Here is a 17,422-nt window from a genome sequence, read left to right on the forward strand (position 1 = left end):
TAAAATTTGCCTCTGAATGTTATCAAGTCTCTGATGATGTGGTGATTTAAAAAGATGTGCTGTGGAAATAATACTCAAGCAGACTGGCAGAGCATTTTTTAAGAGGACCAGCAGGTGGGAAATGGCATCAATGTTTCACAAGCCCCAGAGCAAATGAAGACAATACTCTAATTATTTGAGTAGATAATGCAGGAATTAGTCTCACAGTATCAACTTCTTATACAGTACATTTAAACTCAAGTGCTGTAGTATACACCTGTCTGCAATTACTCTGTTGCACTCGTGTTTGAAAAGTGATAGGAGAACAGATATCGAATCACACTCCTCGGCTTTTATGGTTAACATTCCTTGCCAAATTCTGGAAAGATCTCGAAGATTGAAAATGTAATGAAATTTAGAAGGAGTTGGCAGCATCTTCACCTAGAGATGGACAAAAATGTATTACTTTTCAGATAAAACTAAAAGCAGAATTGCTTTTTAGAACTACTTTATTCCACAAATTTTATTTTAAATGAAGTAGGCTGAGTAAATAAACCAAGATTAAGTTTATATTTTTGTCGCAGCACTGATGAGAAAAACACATCATAAATAAACCAACATAGAATTTCAAAGACCATAAGCTCTTGAATCAGATCCATTCCAGAATAACACTTCAGATGCCAATTCCAATGCCTGTTCTATCAGCGTTAGTTGGCTTTGAACAAGTCACTTTCCCCTGAATTCTTAAAAACTATGTGAGTTGTGGGAATGACCATTCCTAATCATTGTTAACCATATTAGTGTGTACGTGGAAATATGTCATAACAAAAAACTGGGTGTGAGCTGATTGCCATGCAGTTAAGAACAATGAAAGTTCACTTCTGAAGTCAATAATGACCATTTCCATGGATTGCTTTAAGGTCTTTAGTATATTTGGATTTCCACCAATATATTGTATATCATGTATGATATACAATATTGGATCTCACCATGGAGATCCAAACTCAGTCAGCATGCTTTCACATACCTGTTTATCTAGAATAAGTTGGCAGGCCAGTCTGACATGCAGGTATAATGATGAGGTGGCTTTCCTGGGTTTTGTTTGTTTATTTGAACACCAACTTATCAGTTCTACCAACTTCAGAATCCAAACAGCCAAAGCTATAACAATGACATATTCTTGTGCGGAGAGATACCAGTTAAGGGATAAACTTGAGGTGTACTAGGCGTGGGAAGCATTGCTGGCCATGTATAAAGATTACAACTGATACCATTAGCATCATTTTGAATGTGAAAACAATATTCTGGAGAATCAAACTCCCCACAAGATTAATTCGGGAAAGCAAATGCTTTTTTTAGGGCCTATTTATGGAATATGCCCTTTCTACATTGAAAAAGTACTCCATTGAGCTTATAGCATAATCATTACAGGCTAATTCATGGTGTAAGTTAAAACAGCAGGTAGCCAGGGAAGACAGAATAAAGACAAGTGTTATTTTACCAATTATCCTTAAATTTCCCTCTTTGCTCAGTTCCAGTCCCAGCTAAAATGTTCATTCCACTCACCAAAATGTAAAATCATATTACAAATATGCAGAAATAAAGGGCTAAGGCTGTGTGAATATCGCTTATTTCTTCATGGTAAACGACTGCCCCTGGGATGACAGCCATTGAGGCAATCATTAAAGAGAATTGAATAAATTCCTTTTTTCCCCTCTTCTCATGTGTTAACCTGCTTCTTTCCCTTTAATTTTTGTCAGCTCCTTTCTTTCCTCACCTGGGCTTCTGCCTTTTTTTTTTTTTAAGATTTTATTTATTTATTTGACAGAGAGAGACACAACGAGAGAGGGAACACAAGCAGGGGGAGTGGGAGAGGGAGAAGCAGGCCTCCCGCGGAGCAGGGAGCCCGATGATGCGGGGCTCGATCCCAGGACCCTGGGATCATGACCTGAGCCGAAGGCAGATGCTTAACGACTGAGCCAGCCAGGCGCCCTGGGCTTCTGCTTTAAAGCTGTGTAAAGTAGGGGTGCCTGGGTGCCTGAGTCAGTTGAGCAGCCAACTCCTGATTTCATCTCAGGTCATGATCTCAAGGTCATGGGACCCAGCCCCATGTTGGGCTCCACACTCATCAGGGAGTCTGCTTGAGATTCTCTTCCCCTGCCTCTCCCCCTCACTCACTCTCTGTCTTTCTCTCAAATTAATAAATAAATCTTAAAAAAAAAAATAAAGCTGTGTAAAGTGATATAAAGATGAAGTGGTATATAAGGGTTAAAAGTGCTTTGTGAGGATGGGAGGTTTGAAGAAAAGATACAAAAAGGGCTGCTTATTTGGGGGTGGGGAGGGGAGGAAGATTCATTCATTATTCAGTGGCTATTTTTGAACACTTCCTGCTGCCCTTAAGAAGATACCATTGTAACTAAGAAGACAGCATGGTAACTAGCAGCTCAATCTGCTAAAATCAGAGAGCTTCTGTTCTAGTGGGGAGACTGACAATAGATAAATAAGAAACAAATATATTGGTAAACAAACAATTTGACAAATAATAATGATAAAAGTCATGGTCAGAAAAAATAAAGTAGGGTCAGAAGACAGATAATGACTGCGATAGAGCCATGGACAGTTACTTTAGAGACAATGATCTGAGAAAGCCCCTCTGAAGGTAAGAAGAATGAGAATGAGTCCAAACAAAGTACGGTGGCCCAGAGGCACAAGAAACATGGAGTGTTCAAGGAACAGCGAGAGGGCAGGGCCGCTGGAGCAGAAGGTGGAAGGAGCGAGCAGGGGCCAGCTCAGGGGGTGAGTTTCACAGGCCAGAGCAAGGCGTTGGGTTTCACTCTAAGTGTACCTGGGAGCCTCCTGGTGGTTTTGAGAAGGAGTAATGATTTCTCACTTACTTTCTTCAAAAGCATTTTAGGACTGTGTAAAGAACAGACTCTAGGAAGGCAAAAAGAAAGCAAGTGGCTGCATGGTCCAGAGGGCAGGTGATAAAAGCATCTATCAGGGGGGTCACTCTGAGACGGCAGAGAGTGCTCAAGCTTTGGGATATATTCTGAAAGCATGGTAACTGAGACTTGCTGATGGATTGGAAGTAGAGGGATGAGGGAGACAAATCAAGGACGGCACCAGTTTTTTAGTCTGAGGAGAAGGATCAGTGGTGTTGCTATTAGCTAAAAAGATGCAAAAGTCTGAGGGAAGGTCATATTAGAAGGACAATTAAGAGTTCTGTGCAGACACGTTAACTTTAAGATGGTTATTGGACATCTAAATGGCTACGTCTACTAAGCAGTAGGAAATCAGTATGGAGCCAAGCAGAGAGGCCTGGAATGGAAGCCTGGATTTTGAAGTCAGCAGCACGGAGATGGTGTTTAAGGCCTTGGAGCTGGAGAAACCATCTGGGTAAAGAATACAGACAACGGAGAGGTCCTAGAGTTGAGATTGGGTGCACTCCAGTCTCTAGAGGAAGGGAAGAAGAGGGGGGACTTTTAAAAAGGTAACTTGTCAGGTAGGAAGAAAACCAAGAGCATGAGGTCCCTCGGGAACCAAGTGAAAAACGTGTCGAGAGGGAGACTTTTATGTCAAATGCTGCTAAAGAGTCAAGTAAGAGGAAGACATCAACCTCTGGATTTGGCAAGACTGAGATCTTTGGTGACCCTGACGAGAGCAGTGGAATGAGAGCTTGTGGAAAACAGGTTAAAGAGGTAAAGAAAGATGCGAAATGGAACCAGTAAACATTCATATAACAAGAGAAGCTTTGATGGAAAGACACCCAGAAGGCCAAAGCTTTTCAGGAAAATATGTATATAATCACATGAGTGTGAACAATGGATGGATCTGACCACAGAAAATTATCTCAGACACTCAGCCCTGGCCATTCATTTTGAATTTTCTTTAAGAGAAGCAGAATGGCATGTGCAAAGACCCTGTGTTGGCAAGGGGTGGGCCCCATGCAAGGAACAGGCCATTGTGCGGATCAAGCATTTCATAAGGAACACCTAATTCCTCTTTATAATTCTCTTATGTAGAATTCCCCCAGGAATCTGAGAGGTTGACACCCTCCAAGTTTCCCCAGGACATAAGCTTCCTCCGAGATATGTGTAATTGGCCTAATGAATGTTTTTTGGCAAATGCCTCAGCCTTGTTTTAAGCCTAGGTCTGAAATGTCACAGACCTATGCTTAATTGCTTTTGCATGAGTCTGCTTTGAGCCACTGGTGACAGCTACAGGTTTGCTGAGCTTTACTTAGGGCACTGACCTGTATATTAAAATCTAGACTAGGAGCACCTGGGTAGCACAGTTGGTTAAGTGTCCAGCTCAGGCTGTGATCTCAGGGTTGTGAGACCAAGCCCAGTGTCAGGCTCCACGCTTAGCATGGAGTATGCTTGAGATTTTCTCTCCCTCTCCCCCCCCACCCTCTCTAAGGTAAATAAATAAATCTTATTTAAATATATATATCTATTTTGTTAAGTACACTTCCATTCATTTACTAATTCCCATTCCATCTCAGAGACTCACACAAGTTTGACTTTAAGTCTCAGGTAGCTAAGAACATCCGGAAATTCATGTATTCAGTCAGCCAGTAAACATGTGAATGTCTGACATACAAATCAGAGTAACAAGTGGAAAAGCAGTACTCTCATTTTAGCAAAATTCTACTTTATCTTGGATGCTGTGTGTGGTTTATAGTAATATCTCATACATATGGAAAGCATCATCTAGTCGGAATATTTGCTCGCTGGAAGGAAAAGGTGTCATAAATCTATTTGAGCACCTAATTTGTCTTTTTCAAAAAAACCCCACTGCTCCATGATGTGATGATAAGTTCATGAGCCATGAGGTGAGAACGGACTGAGTAATAGTTGACTTTCTGTTATTACGGACAACGCTTCTGTACCTTCGTCCACTGCCACAGCACTCTGCCTGCTGAAACTAAATTTGCAATCATCTCACATACTTCAAGTTTGAACTTTCTGCAAGGATCAAAGTACCCACTGCCAATAAGTCCTGGAAAATAAAACAAGATTGAAGGTGCACACTTATGAAAAGATTACAAGGTGCATATTTATCCCGGTGAATAAATCATGATAAGACAGAGTAAGCTGGGTGACATTAAGAATTTTTCTCAAGGAATCAGCTAAGACTGGAAGTCAGAAGTGGGGCCATCAAAGCTTAGTGTGTAGTGATAAGTGTTTTATATGTATTAACTCACTTAATCTTCCCCACATCCTGTGGAAAAGGATCTCAGATAGATATTATCATTATTCCCATTCTGAGTTTAGTAACTTGCCCGACGTCGCACAGCTTGTATGTGGGTGGATCTGAGATTTGAACCTGAGCAGCCTGGCTCTGGAGTCCATAAAATAGCACTCACCCTGAAGCACATAAGGGCTGGAAAAGAATTTAGAGACTACTTGCTCATATCACCGATATGGAGGTCGGACCAAGACTAGGAAGGGAAATTGTTCAAGGTCACACGGATTGGTTGTTGAAAGAATTGGACTCAGGACCCACATCTTGTGACCCTGGCCTGGGCTGGTGATATAATGGTTCCTTGGAAACACCCAGCACAATGACAATCTGACACAGTCACCCTCAGGAAGGACTGGGCTGTAGATTTATAGACTGTTCTTAAATTCTCAGTGTTTTTGGTTTTAGACTGCAAAAACAGATTTACTCTACTTCACTCCAGTGAGACTGCATGTTGAATAATACCTTCAGTTCTGAGCATGGTATTTTCAGAGGAATGCAAACAGGAATATTTGCTTAGAGATGCAGAGCAGGTTTATGAAGGGTGGAGCAGCTAAAGAAACTGGGGTTTGTTCACGTGGACCAAAGAACAGTAGCCCTGAGGGAACATCAAATTGTCCTATGAAGTCAGGGTTGGTTGTGTTTGATGCTTGCAAGGCCCTTTTGCTTCCTGAAATCCCGTACTCTAGATCCCTGACTTCCTGTGGGACAAGGATTCTGTAAGAAGCATGGCATCTGGCATCGGAAAATAGGATTAACACCACACCTCTGCCACACACTAACTGAATGGACTTGACTGGGCGTCATTTCACTTCTCTGAGCCTCAGTTTCTCATTTCTTTCTGTCTTTAGTTTTCAGTATTAATCATATTGAAGAGTGTATAAAATAGTTTAACAAATAAACACTCACATACAGTCTACTAGATTGAGAAACACAACCTTGCCCCAGTATACTAGAAACCCCCATTTGTCCATCCCTGTCCACAACCCCTTCCTTCCTCCAAGAGCAGCCACTACTCTGACCTGGTGAAAATCTGTGACTCACTTTTCTTTATAGCTTTGCTACTTATGGTTTTGACCTTTAACCTTTTCTTTAACTTCAACTTTTGAAATTTAACTTAATGGAATCATATCACATATTCCTTTGTGACTTGCTTCTTTTACTCAACATATTTCTAGGATTCATCCACGTGGGAACCTGTAGCTGTGTTTATTCATGTTCCCTGCTGCATAGCTTCATGCTATGTGCCAACACCACAATTTATTGACCCAATGTTACTGTCAATAAATATTTGGATTATTTCAAGGTTTTTTGCTATCTTGAACATTGTCCTATAAACATGCTTGTGTGTCTTCTGGCACGCATGTACAGAATCAAGTAAAGATGGATTAAGGGTTTAAATATGGAAGGCAAAACTGTAATGTTTGGAAGAAAATATAGGCGAGTATCTGCGTGACCTCTAGGTAGGAAAGGACTTCTTAAATGCATCTCAAAATATGCAAATCATAAAGGAGACAAATGATAAACTGGCATATGCCTGGAAGTGGAACTGCTGTGGGTGTCCACACGTTCTGCTTTACCAGCAGGTGTTAAGTGTCTCAGTTCCTGCCCATTCTCACCAATGCCTGATTTTGTCAGAATTTTTCATTTTTTGCAAATCCAGTGGGTATAAATGGTATTTCCTTGGTGTTTTAAATTTGCATTTTCCTGAATATTAGTATGTTTATCATCTTTACATTTGTTTATTGGTCATTTGCTTTCTTCTTCTTAAAGTGCTTGATTTTCTGTCCATTTTTATATTAGGATGTTTGCTTTTCTCTGATTCATAGGATTTCTTTAAGTGTTCAGATTACTAACGTTTTTTGTTTTATTGCATGTGTTGAAATTTTTTTCTTCCACTTTTGAGGCTTGTCTTTTCACTCTTTAATGTTGCTTTTTAGACAAACAAAAGTTCTTAATTTTAATCTAGTAAAACTTGTCGTCTCCTTCCTTATGGTTTACGCTTTCAGAGTCTCACTTAAAAAGTTCTTTCCTAGAAGAGGAGTTAAGGTGGTGGAGGAGTAGGGGGACCCTAAGCTTGCCTCATCCCTTGAATACAGCTAGATAATTATCAAATCATTCTGAACACCCAAGAAATTGATCTGAGGACTAAGAACAAACTGCACATCTAGAGGTAGAAAAATGTCCACATCATAGAAGGTAGGAGCTGCTGAGAGGTGATTTGGGAGGAGAAAAGAACTGCAGGTGCTGCAAAGGGGAGGGAGCCCTGATCGCAGAGAGAGGAGCAAGAGAGAAAGAGTGAAGCAACAGGCAGGGGGTTGCACAAGAAAAACTCTTTCCTAAAACCATTGACTGGGAAAAGGAGAGGGGCTGACTACCACAAGTCTTTATAAGCAGTGGAGTTCAAAATCTTTAAGTTCTAGATGTCTGCACCATCGCTGGGGTCGTGCCTGGCAGGCTTAGTGGTGGTCTGGTGGGGAAGGAGGGCAGAGGCCCAGGAGTGTGCAGTGTGGTCTAAGGATCCCCTGGGTCACATGGGGAGAAACAGTTCCCCCTTTGGGGAGTACCTTTGGGAGTTGTGGCATGGCCTCTCTGAGGGACTCAATGAGTGGGGAAAAGAAAGAATAAAAGCAACAAAGACTAGAAAGAAACAGAGAACATCATCAGATATACCAACCAGGTAACATAATGTCACTAAATTCATATCTATCAATAGTCACTCTAAATGTAAATGGACTAAATACTCCAATCAAGACACAGGGTATCAGAATGGATAAAAACACAAGACCCATCTATATGATGTCCACAAGAGCCTCATTTTAGACCTAAAGATACCTGCAGATTGAAAGTGAAGGAATGGAGAACCATCTATCATGCTAATGGACATCAAAAGAAAGCCAGAGTAGCCATACTTATATCAGACAAACTAGATTTTAAAACAAAGACTATAACAGAGATGAAGGGCATTATATCATAATTAAGAGGTCTACACATCAAGAAGATCTAACAATTGTAAATATGTATGCCCCAACTTGGAAGCACCCAAATATAGAAATCAATTAATAACAAACATAAAAAAACTCATTGTAATAATACAATAACAATAGGAGACTTTAACACCCCACTTAATAGCAATGGACAGATGATCTAAGCAGAAAATCAAACAAGGAAACAATGACTTTGAGTGACACACTGGACCATGTGGACTTAACAGATATGTTTAGAACATTTCATCTTAAAGCAGCAGAATACACATTCTTTTTGAGTGTACATGGAACATTCTCCAGAACAGATCACATACTGGGTCACAAATCAGGTCTCAACAAGTACAAAACCATTGAGATCATTCCCTGCATATTTTTGGACCACAATACCATGAAACTTGAATTCAACCATAAGAAAAAATTTGGAAAGACCACAAACACATGGAGGCTAAAAAACATGTTACTAAAGAATGAATGGGTCAACCACAAAATTAAAGAAGAAATAAAAAATTACATGGAGGCAAATGAAAATGAAAACACAACAATCCAAAACCTTTGGGATACAGCAAAAGTGGTCCTAAGAGAAAAGTATATTGCAATACAGACCTACCTCTAGAAGCAAGAAAAGAAGTACACAACCTAACCTTATACCTAAAGGAGCTAGAAAAGGAATATCAAATAAAGCCTAAAGCTAGCAGAAGAAGGGAAATAATAAGGATTAGGACAGAAATAAATGATATATAAAAAAAAACAGAACAGATGTATGAAACTAAGAGCTGGCTCTTTGAAAGAATTAATAAAATTGATAACCCCCTGGCCAGACTTATTAAAGAGAAAAGAGAAAGGACCCAAATAAATAAAATCATGAACAAAAGAGGAGAGATCACAACCAACAGCACAGATATACAAACAATTATAAGAGAATATTATGAAAAATTATATGTCAAGAAATTGGGCAAATAGGAAGAAATGGACAAATTACTAGGAACATACAAACTACCAAAATTGAAACAGGAAGAAATAGAAAATTTGAACAGATGCATAACCAGTAATGAAATTGAATCAGTAATCAAAATCTCCCAACAAACAAAAGTCCAAGGCCAGATGGTTTCCCAGTGGAATTCTATCAGACATTTAAAGAGGAGTTAATAGCTATTTTTCTCAAACTGTTCCAAAACATAGAAATGGAAGGAAAACTTCCAACTCATTCTACAAGGCCAGCATTACCTTGATTAGAAACCAGACAAATACCCCACTAAAAAGGAGACCATCCCTGATGACCATGGATGTAAAAATTCTCAACAAGATACTAGCAAATCGAATCCAACAATACATTAAAAGAATTATTCACCATGATCAAGTGGGATTTATTCCTGGGCTGCAGGCATGGTTCAATATTTGCAAATCAATCAATGTGATACACCACATTAATGAAAGGAAGAACCAGATGATCCTCTCAGTAGATGCAGAAAAAGCATGTGACAAAGTACAGCATCCATTGTCTTTTTTTAAAAATTTATTTATTTTATTTATTTATTTACTTACTTACTTACTTACTTACTTACTTACTTACTTGTGAGAGAGCATGAGCTGGGGGTGGAGGGGTAGGGGCAGAGGTAGAGGGAGAAGCAGGCTCCCTGCTGAGCAGAGAGCCTGATGTGGGGCTCCATCCCAGGACTCCGGGATCATGATCTGAGCTGAAGGCAGACACTTCACTGAATGAGCCACCCAGGCACTCCACAGCATCCATTCTTGATAAAATCCCTCAACAAAGTAGGCTTAGAGGGAACATATCTCAAAATAATAAGGGCCATCTATGAAAGACCCAAAGCTCACATCATCCTCAATGGGGGAAAACTGAGAGCTTTTCCTCTATGGTCAGGAAAAAGATCCTAAATGGCTTGACAGGCGAATTCAACCAAACATTTAAGGAAGAGTTAATACATATTCTTTGCAAACTATTCCAAAAAAAGAAAAGGAAGGAAAACCTCCAAATTCATTCTATGAGGCCAGCATTATCCTGATACCAAAACCAGATAAAGACACCACAGAAAAAGAAAACTATGGCCAATATCTCTGATGAACATAGATGTAAAAATCCTCAGTAAAATACTAGCAAACTGAACCCAACAATACATTAAAAAAAATCATTCACTCTTTTCGGGGGGAGGAGCAAGATGGCAGAGGAGTAGGAGACCTGGATTTCATCTGGTCCCAGGAATTCAGCTGGGTAGGGATCAAACCATTCTGAACACCTATGAACTCAACAGGAGATCGAAGAAAAGAATAGCAACAACTCTGAACAGAAAAGCGACCACTTTCTGGAAGAGTCATATTCTATCCCTTCATAGTAGTTACCCTTATTTTTGGTATATATATATAAGTTGTTCTATCTTTAAAATTTTGAGATACAGTTTCTTCTAACAGATCAAAATATACCCTAAATCTCTAGTGTATGGCTTTGTTTTAGTCTCCTGCCTGTTCACATTCTCTCCCTTTTTTTTTTAAATCCTCGTGTTTCTTTTTTCAACCAACTTCTTATCAATTCCTTTTATAAAATCTTTTATAATTTTCATCTTTACAGTCATATTCCATCCCTTCATTGTATTAACCCTTATTTTTGTACATATATACGTTTTTCTTTCTTTAAAATTTTGGGAGGCACTTTCCTCTAGCAAACCAAAATATGCCCAAAATCTAGTGTGTGGCACTGATCTATGCACCAGCCTGATCATATTTGATCATATTCTGGTTTTTTTGTTTTCTTTTGTTCTGTTTTTGTTTGTTTTTCTCTTTTTCTCTTTTTTCTTTTTCTTTTTTCTTTCCTTCCCTTTCTTTTCCCCCCGTTTCAGGACTTTTCTAATTTGTTTACTGTATATTTTCTGGGGACGTTGTTACCCTGTTAGCATTTTTTTCTCTCATTCATCTATTCTCCTCTGGACAAAATGACAAGATGGAAAAAATCACCTCAACGAAAAGAACAAGAGGCAGTACTGACTGCCAGGGACCTAATCAATACGGACATTAGTACTATGTCAGAACTAGAGTTCAGAATGATGATTTTAAAGATACTAGCTGGGCTTGAAAAAAGCATGGAAGTTATTAGAGAGACCCTTTCTGCAGAAATAAAAGAACTAAAATCTAACCAAGTCGAAATCAAAAAGGCTATTAATGAAGTACAATAAAAAATGGAGGCTCTAAATGATAGGATAAATGAGGCAGAAGCGAGAATTAGTGATATAGAAGAACGAATTATGGAAAATAAAGAAGCTGAGAAAAAGAGAGATCAACAACTACTGGATCATGAGGGCACAATTCGAGAGATAAGTGATAGCATAAGATGAAACAACATTAGAATAATTGGGATCCCAGAAGAAGAAGAAAGACAGAGGGGGGCAGAAGGCATATTGGAGTAAATTATAGCAGAGAACTTCCCTAATTTGGGGAAGGAAACAGGCATCAAAATCCAGGAGGCACAGAGAACCCCTCTCAAAATTAGTAAAAATAGGTCAACACTCTGACATATAATAGTAAAACTTAGGAGTCTCAGAGACAAAGAGAAAATCCTGAAAGCAGCTCAGGAGAAGAGATCTTTAACCGACAATGGTAAAAACATTGATTGGCAGCAGACCTATCCAGAAAGGACTGGCATGATATATTCAGAGCACTAAATGAGAAAAATATGCAGCCATGAATACTATACCCAGCGAGGCTGTCACTGAAATAGAAGGAAAGATTAAAAGCTTCCAGGACAAACAAAAACTGAAGGAATTTGCAAACACAAAACAAGCCCTACAAGATATATTGAAAGGGGAAATCTTTAAAAAAAAAAAAAAGAAAGAAAGAAATATTGAAAGGGGTCCTCTAAGCAAAGAGAGAGCCTAAAAGCAACATAGACAAGAAAGGAACACAGACAATATACAGTAACAGTTACCTTACAGGCAATACAATGGCGCTAAATTCATATCTTTCAATAGTTACTGAAGTGTAACCGGCCAAATGCCCCAATCAAAAGACACAGGCCATCAGACTGGATAAAAAACCAAGACCCATCGATATGTTGTCTGCAAGAGACTCATTTTAGACCCAAAGACACCCCCAGATTGAAAGTGAAGGGTGGAAAACCATTTACCATGCTAATGTACACCAAAAGAAAGCTGGGGTGGCAATCCTTATATCAGAAAAATTAGATTTAAAAACAATGACTGTAATAAGAGATGAGGAAGAACACTATATCCTACTTAAAGGGTCTATCGAACAAGAAGATCCAACAGTTGTAAATATCTATGCCCCTAACATTGGAGCAGCCAATTATATAAGCCAATTAATAACAAAGGCAAAGAAACACATCAACAATACAATAATATTAGGGGATATTAACACCCCCCTCACTGAAATGGACAGATCATCTAAGCAAAAGATCAACAAGGAAATAAAGACTTTAAATGACACATTGGACCAAATGGACTTCACAGACATATTCAGAACATTCCATCCCAAAGCAACAGAATACACATTCTTCTCTAGTGTCATGGAACATTCTCCAGAATAGATCACATCCTAGGTCACAAATCAGGTCTCAACCGGTACCAAAAGACTGAGATCACTCCCTGCATATTTTCAGACCACAATGCTTTGTAACTACAACTCAATCACAAGAGGAAAGTTGGAAAGAACTCAAATACATGGAGGCCAAAAAGCATCCTACTAAAGAATGAATGGGTCAACCAGAAAATTAAAGAAGAATTAAAAAAATTCATTGAAATGAATGAAAATGAAAACACAACTGTCCAAAATCTTTGGGATGCAGCAAAGGCAGTCCTAAGAGGAAAATATATAGCAATACAAGCCTTTCTCAAGAAACAAGAAAGGTCTCAAATACACAACCTAACCCTACACCTAAAGGAGCTAGAGAAAGAAAAGCAAATAAAGCCTAAACCCAGCAGGAGAAGAGAAATAATAAAGATCAGAGCAGAAATCAATGAAATAGAAACCAAAAGAAGAGTAGAACAGATCAATGAAACTAGGAGTTGGTTCTTTGAAAGAAGTAACAAGATTGATAAACCCCTGGCCAGACTTACCAAAAAGAAAAGAGAAATGTCCCAAGTCAACAAAATCATGAATGAAAGAGGAGAGATCACAACCAACACCAAAGAAATACAAACAATTATAAGAACATATTATGAGCAACTCTATGCCAGCAAATTAGATAACCTGGAAGAAATGGATGCATTCCTAGAGATGTATCAACTACCAAAACTGAACCAGGAAGAAACAGAAAACCTGAACAGACCCATAATGGCTAAGGAAATTGAAGGAGTCATTAAATCTCCCAACAAACAAAAGCCCAGGGCCAGATGGCTTCCCAGGGGAATTCTACCAAACATTTCAGGAAGAGTTAATACCTATTCTTCTGAAACTGTACCAAAAAATAGAAATGGAAGGAAAACTTCCAAACTCATTTCATGAGGCCACCATTACCTTGACCCCCAAACCAAAGACCCCATCAAAAAGGAGAATTACAGACCAATATCCTTGATGAACATGGATGCGAAAATTCTCACCAAAATACTAGCCACTAGGATCATATATTAAAAGATCATTCACCATGACCAAGTGGGATTTATTCCTGGGCTGCTAGGTTGGTTCAACATCCACAAATCAATCAACATGATACAGTACATTAACAAAAGAAAACAAGAATCATATGATCCTCTCAATAGATGCAGAAAAAGCATTTGACAAAGTACAGAATCCTTTCTTGATCAAAACTCTTCAGAGTATAGGGATAGAGGATACATACCTCAATATCATAAAACCCATCTATGAAAAACCCACAACGAATATCATTCTCAATGGGGAAACACTAAGAGCTTTCCCCCTAAGGTCAGGAATGCGGCAGGGATGTCCACTATCACCACTGCTATTCAACATAGTACTAGAAGTCCTAGCCACAGCAATCAGACAACAAAAAGAAATCAAAGGCATCCAAATCAGCAAAGAAGAAGTCAAACTCTCACTCTTGACAGATGATACGATACTTTATGTGGAAAACCCAAAAGACTCCACCCCAAAACTGCTAGAACTCATACAGGAATTCAGCAAAGTGGCAGGATATAAAATCAATGCACAGAAATCAGTGGCATTCCTATACACCAACAACAAGACAGAAGAAAGAGAAATTAAGGAGTTGATCCCATTTACAATGGCACCCAAAACCATAAGATACCAAGGAATGAATTTAGCTAACCAAAGAGGCAAAGGATCTGTACTCAGAAAACTATAAAATACTCATGAAAGAAATTGTGGAAGACACAAAGAAATGGAAAAACATTCCATGCCCATGGATTGGAAGAACAAATATTGTGAAGATGTCAATGCTACCTAGAGCAATCTACACATTCAATGCAATCCCCATCAAAATACGATCCACTTTTCTCAAAGAAATGGAACAAATAATCCTAAATTTTGTATGGAACCAGAAGAGACCCCGCATAGCCAGAGGATGTTGAAAAAGAAAAGCAAAGCTGGCGGCATCACAATTCCGGACTTCCAGCTCTATTACAAAGCTGTCATCATCAAGACAGTATGGTACTGGCACAAAAACAGACACATAGATCAATGGAACAGAATCAAGAGCCCAGAAATGGACCCTCAACTCTATGGTCAACTCATCTTTGACAAAGCAGGAAAGAATGTCCAATGGAAAAAAGACAGTCTCTTCAACAAATGGTGTTGGGAAAATTGGACAGCCACATGCAGAAGAATGAAACTGGACCATTTCCTTACACCACACACAAAAATAGACTCCAAATGGTTGAAAGACCTCTACGTGAGATAGGAGTCCATCAAAATCCTAAAGGAGAACACAGGTAGCAACCTCTTCGACCTCAGCCGCAGCACCTTCTTCCTAGAAACATTGCCAAAGACAAGGGAAGTGAGAGCAAAAATGGACTATTGGGACTTCATCAAGATAAAAAGCTTTTGCACAGCAAAAGAAACAGTCCACAAAACCAAAAGACAACCAACAGAATGGGAGAAAATTTTTGCAAATGACCTATCAGATAAAGGGCTAGTATCCAAAATCTATAAAGAACTTCTTAAACTCAACACCCAAAGAACAAATGATCCAATCAAGAAATGGGCAGAAGACATGAACAGACATTTTTCCAAAGAAGACATCCAAATGGCCAACAGACACATGAAAAAGTACTCAACATCACTGGGCATCAGGGAAATCCAAATCAAAACCTCAATGAGATACCACCTCACACCAGTCAAAATGGCTAAAATTAACAAGTCAGGAATAGACAGATGTTGGCAGGGATGCAGAGAAAGGGGAACCCTCCTACACTGTTGGTGGGAATGCAAGCTGGAGCAGCCACTCTGGAAAACAGTATAGAGGTTCCTCAAAAAGTTGAAAATAGAGTTACCATACGATCCAGCAATTGCACTACTGGATATTTACCCCAAAGATACAAATGTAGGGATCCGAAGGGGTATGTGCACCCCAATGTTTATAGCAGCAATGTCCACAATAGCTAAACTGGAAAGAGCCAAGATGTCCATCAACAGATGCACGGATAAAGATGTGGTGTATATATACAATGGAATATTATGCAGCCATCAAAAGGAATGAGATCTTTCCATTTGTACCAACGTGGATGGAACTGGAGGGTGTTATGCTGAGCGAAATAAGTCAATCAGAGAAAGACATGTATCCTATGACCTCACTGATTATGAGGAATTCTTAATCTCAGGAAACAAACTGAGGGTTGCTGGAGTGGTGGGGGGTGGGAGGAATGGGGCAGCTGGGTGATAGACATTGGGGAAGGTATGTGCAATGGTGAGCGCTGTGAATTGTGCAAGACTGTTGAATCACAGGTCTGTACCTCTGAAACAAATAATACATTATATGTAAAAAAAAAAAAAGAAGAAGATAGCAGGAGGGGAAGAATGAACGGGGGGAAATCAAAGGGGGAGATGAACCATGAGAGATAATGGACTCTGAAAAACATACTGAGGGTTCTAGAGGGAGGGGTTGGGAGGATGGGTTAGCCTGGTGACGGGTATTAAAGAGGGCACGTTCTGCATGGAGCACTGGGTGTTATGCACAAACAATGAATCATGGAACACTACATCAAAAACTAATGATGTAATGTATGGTGATTAACGTAACATAATAAAAAAAATCATTCACCACAAACAAGTGAGATTTATTCCTGGGTTGCAAGGATGGTTCAATATTTGCAAATCAATCAACATGATGCATCACATCAATAACAGAAAGGATAAGAACCCTATGATCATTCCAATAGATACAGAAAAATCATTTGACAAAGTACAACATCCTTTCATGATAAAATCCCTCGACAAAGTAGGCTAGAGGGAACATATCTCAACATAATAAAGGCCATCTATGAAAGACCCAAAGCTCACATCATCCTCAATGGGGCAAAACTGAGAGCTTTTCCTCCAAGGTCAGAAATAAGTCAAGGATGTCCACTCTCACTACTTTTATTCAACATAGAACTGGAAGTCCTTGCCATAGCAGTCAGACAACAAAAAGAAATAAAATGCATCCAAATCAGTAAGAAAGAATTAAAACTTTCATTATTTGCAGATGAGATAATACTATATATAGAAAACCCAAAAGACTCTACCAAAAAAAAAACTGCTAGAACTGATAAACCAATTCAGTAAAGTCTCAGGAAATAAACTCAATGCACAGAAATCTGTTGCATTTCTATATACTAGTAATGAAGCAGCAGAAAAAGAAATCAAGGAATCAATCCCATCTACAATTGCACTGAAATCCTTAATGTACCTAGGAATAAACCTAACCAAAGAGGTAAAAGATCTGTACTCTGAAAACACTTATAAAAGAAATTGAAGAGGACACAAAGAAATGGAAAAACATTCCATGTTTATGGCTTGGAATAACATTGTTAAAATGTCTATATGACTCAAAGCAATCTATAAATTTAATGCGATCTCTATCAAAATACCACCAGCATTTTTCACAGAGCTAGAATAAACAACCCTAAAATTTGTATGGAACCACAAAAGACCCCAAATAGCCAAAGCAATATTGAAAAAGAAAAGCAAAGCTGGAGGCATCATGATTCTGGACCTCAAGCTATATACAAAGCTGTAGTCATCAAGACAGTACGGTACTGGCACAAAAACAGACACATAGATCAATGGAACAGAAT

At 39.0% G+C, this 17,422-nt stretch overlaps 1 protein-coding gene across 1 annotated transcript in view; it reads right to left on the bottom strand.

Annotated features, from left to right (window-relative positions):
- DNAH8 (dynein axonemal heavy chain 8) overlaps positions 1-17,422 on the bottom strand; it is a 395,922-nt gene that overhangs the window by 157,646 nt on the left and 220,854 nt on the right. The window contains exons 57-58 of the mRNA XM_088024365.1: positions 4,871-4,980; positions 257-420 (exon numbers count right to left, since the gene is read on the bottom strand). Coding sequence (XP_087880491.1) covers positions 257-420; positions 4,871-4,980 — 274 coding nt within the window. The remainder of the gene's footprint in view (positions 1-256; positions 421-4,870; positions 4,981-17,422) is intronic.

Source organism: Eumetopias jubatus, unplaced genomic scaffold (genome assembly GCF_037043125.1).
Source record: "Eumetopias jubatus isolate StellerSeaLion01/CBP00866 unplaced genomic scaffold, mEumJub1_p1.0 scaffold_6, whole genome shotgun sequence".
Lineage (NCBI taxonomy): Eukaryota > Metazoa > Chordata > Mammalia > Carnivora > Otariidae > Eumetopias > Eumetopias jubatus.